The 13,786-nt window shown below is 43.3% G+C and overlaps 1 protein-coding gene across 1 annotated transcript in view; it reads left to right on the top strand.

Moving 5' to 3' along the window:
* The first annotated feature begins 7,599 nt into the window (after positions 1–7,599).
* Positions 7,600–13,786, top strand: part of LOC144593623 (chloride intracellular channel protein 5-like) — a 93,590-nt gene continuing 87,403 nt past the window's right edge. The window contains exon 1 of the mRNA XM_078399479.1: positions 7,600–8,225. Coding sequence (XP_078255605.1) covers positions 7,725–8,225 — 501 coding nt within the window. The 5' untranslated portion in view covers positions 7,600–7,724. The remainder of the gene's footprint in view (positions 8,226–13,786) is intronic.

Below are 13,786 nucleotides of genomic sequence, written 5' to 3'. Positions count from 1 at the left end.
TAGCAACTGTTTAACTTATACTCAGGAGGACACAATACAAGAAAACTGAAGTAAAAAAAACAACACAGATTGTATTTGGTGCAAAGACTTTTGTAATGCAGAAGAGTTGTTTCATATTAAGTCCTCTAGGTGGCAATGTAGCAATGAGTTCTTCGAACCATTAATCTTGCACTGAGTTTCCTGCTCTGTGTTTAGCCACCATTACCTCCTCAATAAAATAGTTTACTTGCAAGGTTGCTTGGAGCAAAGTGAGAAGGTTCCAAACTCCCAATGACCTATCTACCTCTCAAATTCAATTTAACTCATTAGCTCTGTGCTTTTGACATTGACCTGGGGTACTGACATTTGTAATATCTCAGATATTAGTTGGTGAACAAAACTAAATGTGTTCCAAATTACCCCACATAGAGTTCATTGGTATCTAAGGAGATCAGTTGGTAGACAACTTTCAGATGAGTGTTTGAGCCTTTGCTATGTGCTTTAATGGATTCCATGCTGGGACCAAGATGTTGCCATGATAACTATATTGCTTGCCCCTCTGAAGAAATATGCTGTTCCTTATGACAAGGCTAGGCTCCAAGAGAAGAACCCTGTTGTGATTAATCTTCCCTTCTTATCAATCATACTTCCTACCTTGGTATTGATGGTTCCTCTAGGGGGGTCAATTTGTTTTCCTTTAGGATGTACTCATCAGTTCATATCTGTGGCTTCCTCCCAGCTTTCACCAATGGTCATCATACAGGGGCTTGATTCCTGAAGATCATCACACACAGTATTTCATTTCCCTGCCATTTCTTCCATTACCATTTTTTTACAGGCCAAATTGGTTAATTCTCTGCGTAACCCCCAACTTGGATGACAAAAAAATCTGCTTTGACAGGATTCTCCACCTCTGATCAAAGTGGCATGGTTGAACCAGCAAGAAGTGAAGTTTTCCCAGCACAATGCTGGGGATCATTAAAGGACATGAGCTGTCTTATCACGGCAAGTCATAGACACCAATGGTCAATGGTCGCTAGACACAAAATGTTGGAATAACTCCAACATTTTGAGTCTCTCATCGGTATAAACCAGCATCTGCAGTTCTTTCCTACACACAATGGTCAATAGTTTGTTATTTGTTATTACCACATGTACAGACATATGGTGAATGATCAGCTGGCCTTCAATTGATGCCACATGTTAGATATGGATTTACCCAATGACAACTGCTCCCAATTTATTCTCCTTAGCTCCAGCCTAATAATAATGTAATCTGCCTTACCCAATTTAATATCTTACCCCAACTTATCCTTATGTACCTTATTTGGGCCCAACGTCTCATCAGGCTCTTTTCTGCTATGGAATCCTCCCCTCTGTTAGTTAAGATTATACCCTCCTGAGTAGCACTGGCAAATCTCCTTACAAGTATATTGACCACCCCCTCAAGTTCAGGTGTAACCCTTCCCTCTTGCACAGGTAATCTCTGCCCCAGAAGTGATCCTAATGATTCAAAAACCTGAACCCTAACCCCCTACATCAGCTCCTCAGTCACAATAGACAATAGGTGCAGGAGTAGGCCATTCGGCCCTTCGAGCCAGCACCGCCATTCAATGTGATCATGGCTGATCATTCTCAATCAGTACCCCGTTCCTGCTTTCTCCCCATACCCCCTGACTCCGTATTTATTTGGCCTGTCCTATTCCTCCCATCACCAGCACAGACACTGGGAGTAAACTGGTGATGACCACCTTGGAGGTTCTACTTTTTAACATCTTTCCAAACTCCCTATATTCACTCCGTAGGAACCTCATCTCTTTTCACACCTATGCCATTGGTACCAATGTGCACGACAATCTGACATCCCAATCGCTCCCTTGAGGATGTTCTGCAGCTGCTCAGAGAAATTCTGGACCCTGGCTCCAGGGGAAGCAACACACCGTCCTAGACTCCTGTTTGCAGCCACAGATTCTCCTATCAGTCCCCATAACTACAGAGACTCCTATTACTATAGCCGTGTATGACTTCACGCTGCGTCTCAGGGCCAGACCTGGTACCACAGACCTGGCTGCTGCAACTTTTTTCTGCACGATCAGTCCCTGGACACCCCCCCTGGATACAGTATCCAAAAGGGTATAACAGTTTTTGAAGAAATAGCCACAGGAGTTTACTGCCCTCTCTTCCTCGTAGTCACCCATCTAATTGCTGCCTAAACCTCAGGATCCCTATAACTCCTATCTATGCTGTTCTCATTCTCCCAGATGATCCTGAGGTCATCCAGCTGCAGCTCCAACCAGTTCCCTCATGTGGTCAATCGGGAACTGCAGATGTTCCTACAGGTGTAGTCCTCAAGGACACTGGAAGTATTCCTGACTTCCCACAACCTACAGGAGCATACCACTGCCCTAACTACCACCCCGACTACACTGAGACTGAAGAAGAACGTTCCAAAATAAAAATCCTTACCTTATCTTGCTGTCACCCTCTGCTCAGCCTCCGCACCACAGCCTTTCGAGTCAAAGCCTCTACATTTATCCTCACACACAGCACACCATCTCAACACACAACTTCTCCAAAACAGCTGCTTGCTCTGCTATACCTTCACTTCCTCTGATTAACTGATGTGCCTCTCAGTGAGCCAATCAAACGACAATCTTTTAAACATTCCCATTGCTGCACTATTCCGTTTCACCTCTTGGCTGCAAACTGCCTTTGCCTCCGCAGATGCTGCCTGACCTGCTGAGTTCCTTCAGTAGTTTGTTATTTTTTTGTTCCTTCTGTATCAATGTTTCATGAATCCATGTTTATTTTGTAGAGGAACAATCTCAAAATTACATCACAGGCAAGTGAAATGCTGCAAAAGGATCTCCCAGCTTTCTCACCCCCCCCCCCCATATCACTACAATCAGTTAGAATAAAGACTCCCTACCAGAAATTACACCTATCCATGTTCTCAAGGGTTGCTGCCTGACCTGCTGAAATACTCCAACAACTTTATGTTTTTGGCTTCAAGGTTCCATTTGCAGTTTCTTGTGTTTACCGTGGGTTTTGTGTTTATGGGTTTTAAAATGACTGTAGTGATTCTATCTTAAAAACAAAGATTACGAGAGGCACGTTGGCCCATTGTTTTGCCTTCTTTACAATTAAGAAGGCCTTTGACATTAGTGAGTTGTCAAATGGTGGTCAGAATGATCTGGGGTGAGGCCTCAGGTTAAGCCACCCGAGGCAAAGAGGCATCTTACAGGCCATTATAAACCCACTGATTCCCACAACTATCTTCCCACCCTGCTTCCTGCAAAGACTCTATCCCCTACTCCCAATTCCTCCGTCTACGCCGCATCTGTGTCCAAATTGAGGTGTTCCATACCAGGACATCCAAGATGTCCTCATTGTTTAGGGAATGGGGGTTCCCCTCTCCCATCATAGATGAGGCTCTCACATATGTCTCCTTGGTACCCCGCAGCTCCGCCCTTGCTCCCCCTCCCCCTAGTCACAACAGAGACAGTCTCTCTAGTCCTTACCTTTCACCCCATCGGCCGTCGCACACAACACATAATCACTAACATTTCCGCCACCTCTAATGGGATCCCACCACTCATCACATCTTCCTATCTCCACCCCTTTCTACCTTCCACAGAGACTGTTTCCTCTGCATCTCCCTGGTTAACTCATCACTTCACACCCCAACCACTGCCTCCCCAGGTACGTTCCCCTGCAACCACAGGAGATGCAACACCTGTCCCTATACCTCCTCCCTTGACTCTGTCCAGGGAACCCGACAGTCCTTTCAGGTTAGACAAAGGTTCACTTGCACCTCCTCCAACCTCATCTACTGCATCCATTGTTCAAGTTGTGGACTCTTATACATCAGCGGGACCAAATGTAGACTGGGCGATCATTTCGCTGAACACCTTCGCTCAGTCCACCTGGACCTACCTGATCTTCCGCTTGCTAAACACTTTAATTCTCCTTTCCATTCCCGCACTGACCTTTCTGTCCTAGGCCTCCTCCATTGTCAGGTTGAGCTCAAACGCAAATTGAAGGAACAGCATCTCATATTTCGCTTGGGCAGCTTACAACCCAATGGTATGAATATTAATTTCTCTAACTTCAAGGTATTCGTTCCAGGTATTCGCTCTAACTCCTGGTGTTCGCTCTCTTCATCCCTCCTCCATCCGTCACACCAGCTTCTCGTTTTCACCCAACAAACAGCGAACAATGGCCTGTTTCCTTTATCATTGTTATCTTTTTGCATATCTTTCATTCATTGTCCTATATCTCTCTACATCATCGTCTATATCTCTCGTTTCCCTTTCCCATGACATTCGGACTGAAGAAGGGTCTCGACCTGAAATGTCACCCATTCCTTCTCTCCAGAGATGCTGCCTCTCCCGCTGAGTTATACCAGCTTTTTTTGTCCATCTTCTGTCCTCAAGATATCTCCATTAACTGCCCCAGTCATCATGACTATGTCCAAGGTAAAATCAGTGAAACAATCATTGATGACCTTGTTCGTCTCCTATTGCTCGTTACATAGATGACCAGTTTGGTTTCTGAGGGGACATAATCTCGCTCTAGATACCTTCTTTCGCTTACAGCAGCACAATGGTTCAGCAAACGAGTCCCGGGTTCGATCCTGACTATGGGTGCTGTCTGGTATGTTCTCCCAGTGTAGCTTTTCTCTGGGTGCTTCAGCTTTCTCCCACATTCTAAGGATGTGCAGGTTTGTAGGTTAATTAGCTTCTGTACAACATTGCCCCAAGCGTGTATGATGCGAATTCTAACATAGAATTAATGTACTGGTCAGTGCAGGCTCGGTTGGTTGTAGAGCCTGTTTCCACGCTGTATCTCTAAATGAACTAAACTTCATTTACATAAAATAGTTTATAAATACATTGACGGTCTACAACTTGGGTTTGAATATTTTCTGAAGATGCTATGCTATGGGAGGAGAGGATAGGTTCACAATTCCTGACATTGAATGGTTAAAAAAAATGCACAAGGACCAACGGGAGTGTGAATGCTGAGGATTGCCACTGACCTGTGATCTCCTTATCTCCAATCCATCCACCCCACCCTTTCAGCGATTACCGACAAGGTGATTAGTACAGATTTTGATAAGACTCACGCTGATCTCCTAGTTCACAGATCACATCATAAACTGCCAATAAATCTGTTTTTGCCTGCACTTTGTTCTCCCTCAAATCTGAAATTCTGCAAAAACAAGGTAAAAGGTCAGAAATGGCCACTCAGTGTGTAGATGTTAACCTTGCAAATAGAAACATTTAAAAAATGGCAAATTATTCAAAAGTTTTATAAATTAATAGTCAGGCCTCAGTTTTAGTGCTTTTTCTAAATCATGAGGAATATCAGCGACTTGTAGAATTTAGTGGAGATTTTCTGGGATGTACTGGGGTGAGCGAGTTCTCACCCTGATACTTACCTGTGATTTATCTCTTATCTAGGACTGTCTGTGAAGAATGGATAAGTAGATTTTATATTTCTCTGAGAAGTAGCTGTTCAAAGCTTTGAAGTTATTGACAGAATAGGGAGAAAATGGACAACTGTTAAAATTGTCCTTAAATAGAAAAAATATTTAAGATAAGTGGCCAAAATACAGGAGAATGTGGGAAAGTGTGTCTTGTGTAGGAAGGAACTACAGATGCTGGTTTACACCAAAGACAGACACAAGCAGTGTTTCTGGAGAGAAGAAATGGGTGAGATTTTGGGTCGAGACTGAAGAAGGATCTCGACCAGAAAAATCACCCATTCCTTCTCTCTGGAGATGCTGCCTGTTCCACTGAGTTACTCCAGCATTTTGTGTCTCTAATTTATGTCTTACCGGTTGTGGGATCCATTCCTGAATGTTGGAGATAACTATAACCCTGTTGTTACCCATTTAAGCTTCATTTTAAGGCATTAATAGGCTGATTAGAATGCTTTAATGAAACATTCTGGTTCTCCTTTGCACATCTCTTTAGCTGATTGACCAATCTATTTTTGTAATGATGAACAGAATAATTTCCTAATTGATATGCATCTAAGGTGCTAAATTCATAAATAGTGGACATGACAAGAGAAAGGCGTAGTAGTTACATGTTAATTTGCTGCTATTCGCCTGTCACTTACAGTTCTTGTGATAATTTGTAAAGTTTAAATTTATAATCTCATCCTACATTGCGTATGATGTGATAAATGGCTTTGTATGTTTTCAGTTTCAAAAGTAATTTCTAGCCAACTGGAAAAATAAAATTGATGATTGGTTGAGATTTAACATATTGAAGATGATAAATATTTATTGTACTTGAAAAATTAACCCATGTACTTGTTATCAAGAGTATGCAGTCACAAAGCTATGAAACATGACCAATATTTTATACAAATCATGCTCTATGTAGCAGCTTCTCTCTTTGTCCCATGGTTGACTGTGGGCCCTAGTCTTACTCTGTGGAATTTACTTGATACATCTATTTGATTTCCCCCCATCTTCTAAATATAAGTGTCTCTGAAAATCTACTTTGTGTTACCATTCTTAATTCCTACCATCAAGCCTCAATGCAAGTAGTATAAGACAATAACTGCAGATGCTGGTACAAATCGAAGGTATTTATTCACAAAATGCTGGAGTAACTCAGCAGGTCAGGCAGCATCTCATGAGAGAAGGAATGGGTGACGTTTCGGGTCGAGACCCTTCTTCAGACTCAATGCAATCTCATTCAGTCTATTATGAAGCACCACTCGTTTATGTTAATGTGAAAGTTACTATCTTCTCTATTTAGGCATTCCCTCAGGAAGAAGGATGTCTTGCTTCTAGTTTGGTTCAATGTGGGCATTGAAGTGACTGATAAGGCCAAGGTAAGGCCTGCGGACTTTGCATGCATAAGCAGGTTTTTAATGGATGGCCGATGGGTAATCAGTGGAGGTGTGCTTCATCCATTGTTTACACTGAACCTATGCCTGCTCCTAAAGGACAAACTTAAGATTCTCAATGTATCCCAAAATTTTAATCTCCATTTAGAGTAATCACGAGCCAGAAATTCACAATTCAATTCATCCAAGTGAGCTTGGATGCAAATTGCATCATTCTCAGCTACATTCCTAGAATTAAAATTCACCGCTGTCCAGTCCAGGTTTTTAATATTCTTTTCACATCCTGCAGTTCCTTTGCATTTCCTAATGCTTTTGCACTTTTTTTTCTTCCTTAAAAGCAAGTGTCCGGCGTCCCATGGAGCTTCTGAATGGTTTCTCAAACACTTCTGGTGTGACGTGGCCAGCACCCTTTTAAACGCGGTGCACGGTCACATAATAAAGCAACTTTTTTTTACTGGCAAGTCAGCAGGTAATCCCGATAGTGGGTTTATATTTCACCCAAACAGTTAATGATTGACCGAAAACTCTGGAACAAGTTTGCACCTTATAAATCTGCACAGTTAACACTCGAGTTAATTCTGGCCGCACTCCAGCTGCGAGCGTTGCACAAAAGCAGTGGAGCCGGTGAGCGAGTTACCTCCTCGGCGCCCAGTCCCTGACCGCTCGCCTGAGGACATACAGCTGGCAGAGCCCGCCCGCGGCGACACTTATTGCCCGTTCACCTGAGAGACGCCACTTCTTCAGGGGGAAGAACAGCCGCTCACTCACTCCCTCCCTCCTTCACTCACTCCCTCCTTCACTCACTCCCTCACTCCTTCACTCACTCACTCCTTCACTCACCCACCCACCCACCGGCTCGCACACGTCCACCGACCATGGAGAACGGCTTGTGTGAGAACATCTACGAAACCCCCCATGCGGGCGCGGACGTCCACTACGAAATCTCGATGCGGGTGGTCGTGGGAGAGGAGCAGGAGGTCGCCGCCGCCGCCGAATACGACGAGGTGGCCCGCTCCCCTTCGCCGAGCCCCTCGTCCCCCTCTCCCTCCCCCTCCTCTTCCTCCTCCTCGGCGGCTTCCAACTCTGTGAGTGGGGAGCTGGAGGATCACCACAGCGGCTCGGAGCTGGAGGCTGAGCAACAGGAGGTGTTGGGCAGCAGAGTCAGAGAGGAGCGGGTGAGCCGCAGCCCCAGTCCCAGCCCCGACACCCACAGCCCCGACACCCACAGCCCCGACACCCACAGCCCCAGCACCCACAGCCCCAGCACCCACAGCCCCAGCCCCGACATCCACACCCTGCACCTCAACGGCAGCCTCAGCCCGGCCGACTGCGACCAGCAACTGCAGCAGAACTTCGACATCTCCCTCTATGTCAAGGTAAGGGTTTTTATTTCCCGCCTTACCCCACCATCCCCACAACTTCCCCTCGCCACTCCTGCATGTGTTTGCAAAATGCTTTTTCGTGCTGCCGAGTACTTTGCAGGTAAACACAAAGCCCCCCCACTGGGGCACAGTGGCGGCTTCCCCACCTGTGGTGTTTGACTGTTGAGTTACTCCAGCTTTTAGTGTCTATCTTCACAATCAGCAAATCTTTCAAAGACGCTGCCAGCTTCAATTGACAATCTGTCTTGAACGGGCCACATTCATTCACAAGCGGCGATTTGCATTCAATTCCGATCAAATCTGCATGCATAAAAGCGAAGACAGGTGAGGTGCGACCCGCCAGAGCCGCAGCCACAGCCGGGCGGCGCCGCTTTGAGCACCACCCGGCCGCTGGGAGCCGCGGTTTCCCCGGATACATGGGGCATTCATACACACTACAGTCACGTCTGGGGTTGTGTCCCTTTCGGTGTGACCATTCCGACGTTTTCATGCACATTGTGAAGCCACAATATGGACGTGAAGCTCTGCGATGTGTTTAGAATAAACCAAGGGTCGTTTCTATTGTGACCTTTACCGAATTGCCATCCGCACTCACCTTGGTGATGTTTTAGAACACTGTCATAGAGTGAAAAAAATGATAAACTCATTTGTAAAAAACATTGAGTCGTGTTTCATTCGTATCGTCGTACACGGCTTCTGCGTAGTAGGTTGGTATGGTCAGTCAAATTACAAAACACGCTTAGTGGTACTTTATGCACACAGTTAAATTGATACGTTGTACACAGTTAAATTGATAAATGACTATTTGTATTTGATTGCTACTCGGAGTTTAATAACTTTTTGTCAACTACAATTGTGACTATTATTCTAAATAGCTGGGAATAGAACCGTATAAACCGCGTCAAAAGTTATGCACCTGAGCAATTTTGCATTAATAATCATTTCCCAGCAGATAAATTGAATTATCTTAAGAATTGCGCAGTTCTTCACTGCGTGTACCGTACATTAAAACATGCCGCCACGTCGTGAGGCACAGCTTCTATATATTCATACGTTATTCCAGCATTTTGCGTCTTCGCTTTTATGCATGTAGATTTGATCGGAATTGAACGCAAGTCGCCGCTTGTGAATGAATGTGGCCCGTTGAAGACAGATTGTCACTTGAAGCTAGCAGCGTCTTTCAAAGAGTTGTTGATTGCGAAGATGGAGTAACTCAGCGGCACAGGCAGCATCTCTGAAGAGAAGAAATGGGTGACGTTTCGGGTCGAGACCCTTCTTCAGACTGGTTAGGGATAAGGGAAACGAGCGATAAAGACGGTGAATGTGAAGAGATAAAGAACAATGAATGAAATATATGCAAAAAAAGTAACGTTGACAAACGAAACAGCCCATTGTTAGCTGTTTGTAGAGTGAAAATGAGAAGCTAGTGCGACTTTGGGTGGGGGAGGGATAGAGAGAGAGGGAATGCCGGGGCTACCTGGAGTGAGAGGAATCAAGATTCTTACCACTGGGCTGTAAGCTGCCCAAGCGAAATATGAGATGCTGTTCTTCCAATTTGCGTTTAGCCTCACGGTGACAATTGAGGAGACCGAGGACAAAAAGGTATGTGTAGGAATGGGAAGGAGAATTGAAGGGTCCTGCAATCGGGAGGTAGACGCAAAATGCTGGAGTAACTCAGCGGGTCAGGCAGCATCTCAGGAGAGAAGGAATGGGTGACGTTTCGGGTCGAGACCCTTCTTCAGGTCACGACCCGAAACGTCACCCATTCCTTCTCTCCTGAGATGCTGCCTGACCCGCTGAGTTACTCCAGTATTTTGTGTCTACCTTCGATTTAAACCAGCATCTGCAGTGTTCTTTCCTGCAACCGGGAGATCAGGTTGGTTCACGCGGGCTGAGCAAAGGTGTCCCAATAGACAATAGGTGCAGGAGTAGGCCATTCAGTCCCGCCAAACAGATTGCGAGATCTCTTGTCCGCAATCTTCTGTAATCGTTCAAAGATCAGCACTTGTAAAGCACAAGAGTTCAATGACGTGATTACAACTTTATATTATTGCCTTTATTCGGGATAAATACCACTATAACTGCAATGCTCGAATTGTGGCTTTAATAATTTAGCCTGCTCGATGTGATCAGCATTGCACTGGGTGCCGTGGGGAGTAGCGAATTGCCACTTCTGTGGTTTAAAAAAAATTTAAAGACAGGATATTATTTTTCCATTTCATTGGGTCGAGCCTGTCAGAACAAAAAAATCTGGATTTTATTGCTCTTAAGATACCAAGAACAAATATTTAGGATACCTTAAAGTGCATTTTTGATCATCTTGTACACAATTTATTATCCTTCCTTTGTCAAGTCAAGTCAAGTCAAATTTATTTGTCACATACACATACTCGATGTGCAGTGAAATGAAAGTGGCAATGCTGGGGGGTGGGGGAAGCAAGCTGGGAGTGTGGACGGGTAACAGGCTGACAAAGATGAGAGTGGTTTCCGGTGATATGCAGGCGGTTGGACAAAGGCCAGAGATGAAAAGACAGAAGATATGAGACAAATGCATTGAAGAGTTAATAAATTGTGAAGTTAGTTGATGAAGATTTGATCTTCAGGGTCAAATCAAAAGTATTACCATGTCCTAGATCATGTTCCAGAAATATGCAGCTTGATTATGACAGATGAGTGCAAAGTCCTTTTAGACTTTTTGGAGTTTGCTTTATGGAGCCAATAAGATGGGTCCAATAAAATTATCTGTGGCAATTTTAAAGTACTAAAAGAAAGCCAAACAACTGGTGCAACTTTGCAATACAGACTTTTAAATAATGTGGTTGAGGAGACGATACAAGTAAACTTGGAAGTTGGATAAGTTTTCAAGAGATAATTTCAGCACTCAGATTTGTTTACTGAGGTTTTTGTGTTTAATACACATCAATTTAAATTGACATAGAGGGTATTGGATTAGTTCATCGGATCAGGCAGCATCTGTGGTGAATATGGACAGGCGCATTTTGGGTTGGGACCCTTTTTAAACTGAAGCTGGGGGGTGGGGGAAGCAAGCTGGGAGTGTGGACGGGTAACAGGCTGACAAAGATGAGAGTGGTTTCCGGTGATAGGCAGGCGGTTGGGCAAAGGCCAGAGATGAAAAGACAGAAGATATGAGACAAATGCATTGAAGAGTTAATAAATTGTGAAGTTAGTTGATGAAATATAGTGAAATGAGTAATAGTGAGAGTCCAGGTGGTGAACTGTGAAGAGGGGGAAGAAGAAGTGGTGTGGGGGTGGGGGTGTTTGTTGGGGAAAGAAAGGAGAGGGGAAAGGTTATGTAGTTACCTAAGAAAATGGGAAAAGTCAATATTCATACTGTTAAGTTGCGAGTGGACCATGAGATGTCGTTCTGCCAGTGTGTGTGTGGCCTCAGTCTAGCAATGGGGGAGGCCCACGGCAGAAAGGTCAGTATGAGACTGGGAAGAGGAGTTGGAATGGATAGCGACCGGGAGATTCTGTAGCCCTTGGGAGACCAAGGTCTGTGCTTGTTCTCGCCAATATACAGGAGGCCACATCGGGAACACCGGATATAGTCGATAAGGTTAGAAGAGATGCACATGAACCGGTTTCACCTGAAAGGACTGTTGCTGGGGTCCCCGGATTGGGTTGGGTTGAGTTGAGGGAGGAGATATCGGGGCAGGTGTTACACCCTGGATAGAGGTAAAGGTGCTTCTAGGTGAGATGGAGTCCAGCAGTCCTTTCAGGTGAGAATGATTCTAATGTATTCTGTTGTTTGTTTTTGATGTGCGGTTTCTGTCCTTTAATTTTACTCTTAACCCGTTTGGTTAAAATGTTCCAGTCCTGTGACTAAGATTTAAAAAAAAAAAATGTTATTCATTAACCAGCCATTTGATTGTGTTTAATAATTAAATAATCAAAAAATAAGTTTTCCCCCAAAAAAGGAATCTTCTACTCTTACAGCCATTCCTATGTTTGATAAAGCAGAATTACATTCTTTTCCAAGACTCCATAATTGTGTTTTCCGTAAGCCTCCGTTGACATCCATTTGCAGCCTACTTGATATTCCATTTTCTGATGTAGTCTGTGAGTCTACCTACTTTAGCTTGTGATGTCCAGAAAATAATGCTTGTTCCTTTGGCTTATTGATATATGGACTGTAAATTTAATGCGCATGTTTATTTCAATTTAATGCCAATGTATTAACTGCCAAACATATGTTTTATAGGATTACAGAATATGCCTTAAGGGGCTTGTAGTCCGAGCCAATTTATTCTTTTGCAGCACTTTGATCTTCCCTTATTTCACTGTTAAACAGTGAACCTAATAATGTGAACTCTGTAAATTGCGGGAATTGATCCATTCATTTGGAGTATTCAATTCATGTTATTGATCTTCATTAAATCTCTCCTCAGTCTACTCTTCTTTGAAGTAAAGAACACCAGCTCAGCTAATTTCTTATCGGTACTAATATTCTCCAACCTTGGCAACATTGTTGTAAATATTCTTTGCACTTTCTCCAGTGCTTTACTATCCTTATTGCAGTGGGATTAGAACAATGTTTAACACTCCAGTTGCAGTCTAACTTGTCAGATATTGTCTACCTTTCTAACGTTACCAACTTATTCTTGCATTTGGTCTAGGCCATTTAAGGCAAATCTTTAATAATACTTTAACTTTGTTTAGCTACCTAACCTGCTGTTTGTAGAGAATCATGTTTAATTGTGCTTCCACTCCTCTTGGCATACAGCTATTTTTTGTGTATACCCTTGGCTCTCTTTCCATGCTTCACTTAATAAAAAGTAGTATCATTACCACATTTAGATTAAATCCATGCAATATCATCTTGTATTTCCATGGTGTGCCTTGTGTACAGAAGCCATTTTATAGACCATTTCCAGAAACTGTAAAAACATTACTCTTCCAGCGCAAGAATAAAGCAACACAAAATATTGCCCTGAGGCTGAGACTTGAGACTTCTTTCCTTCACTTTTCCCCTGTATTGAATGTCGGGATCAAGTGGAGGCCACACAAGGTGTCCTGCATACTCTATTGTAACCTAGAAAAATATTTTAATTTTAGTGGAATGGCATAATGTTTTATCATTAATGATTTTTTTACATGTGCTATTACTTGCAAGTTAGAACTTTCCTGCACTTTTTAATGAAAGGCATTTCCAAAAATATTATCAGTGGAAAAAGTTAACAATAAATAGATACATTTTCCAGATAAATAATCCTAAAGTGTGGAAGTACAAAGGAAATGGGCATTGGCAAAAGAGGGATTAGAAGTGTTCAAAAGCTTGAGGTAAAATTTCAAGAGCAAATTGATAGTGTAGAGAATGGTGTTTTGATACTGGAAACCCAGTTAAATGATGATATAAAGAGGAGTAAATGGCTAAGCATTGAAAGGTTTGGATGTTTGAGCTGGTTTCAACCAGAATAAAGTTGTAATGATTTTTAAGATGTAATTTTTATGTTCTTTATGTGGGAAAGAGGTATTGTAGGTCAGCATGAACAGGAGTGATGGGTGAATAGGACTTGCAACAAGATACATTTGTG

This window comes from Rhinoraja longicauda, chromosome 5 (assembly GCF_053455715.1).
Source record: "Rhinoraja longicauda isolate Sanriku21f chromosome 5, sRhiLon1.1, whole genome shotgun sequence".
NCBI classification, from domain to species: domain Eukaryota; kingdom Metazoa; phylum Chordata; class Chondrichthyes; order Rajiformes; family Arhynchobatidae; genus Rhinoraja; species Rhinoraja longicauda.
The sequence above is the reverse complement of the archived record's forward strand: the minus strand, read 5'-3'. Positions and strand labels throughout refer to the sequence as shown.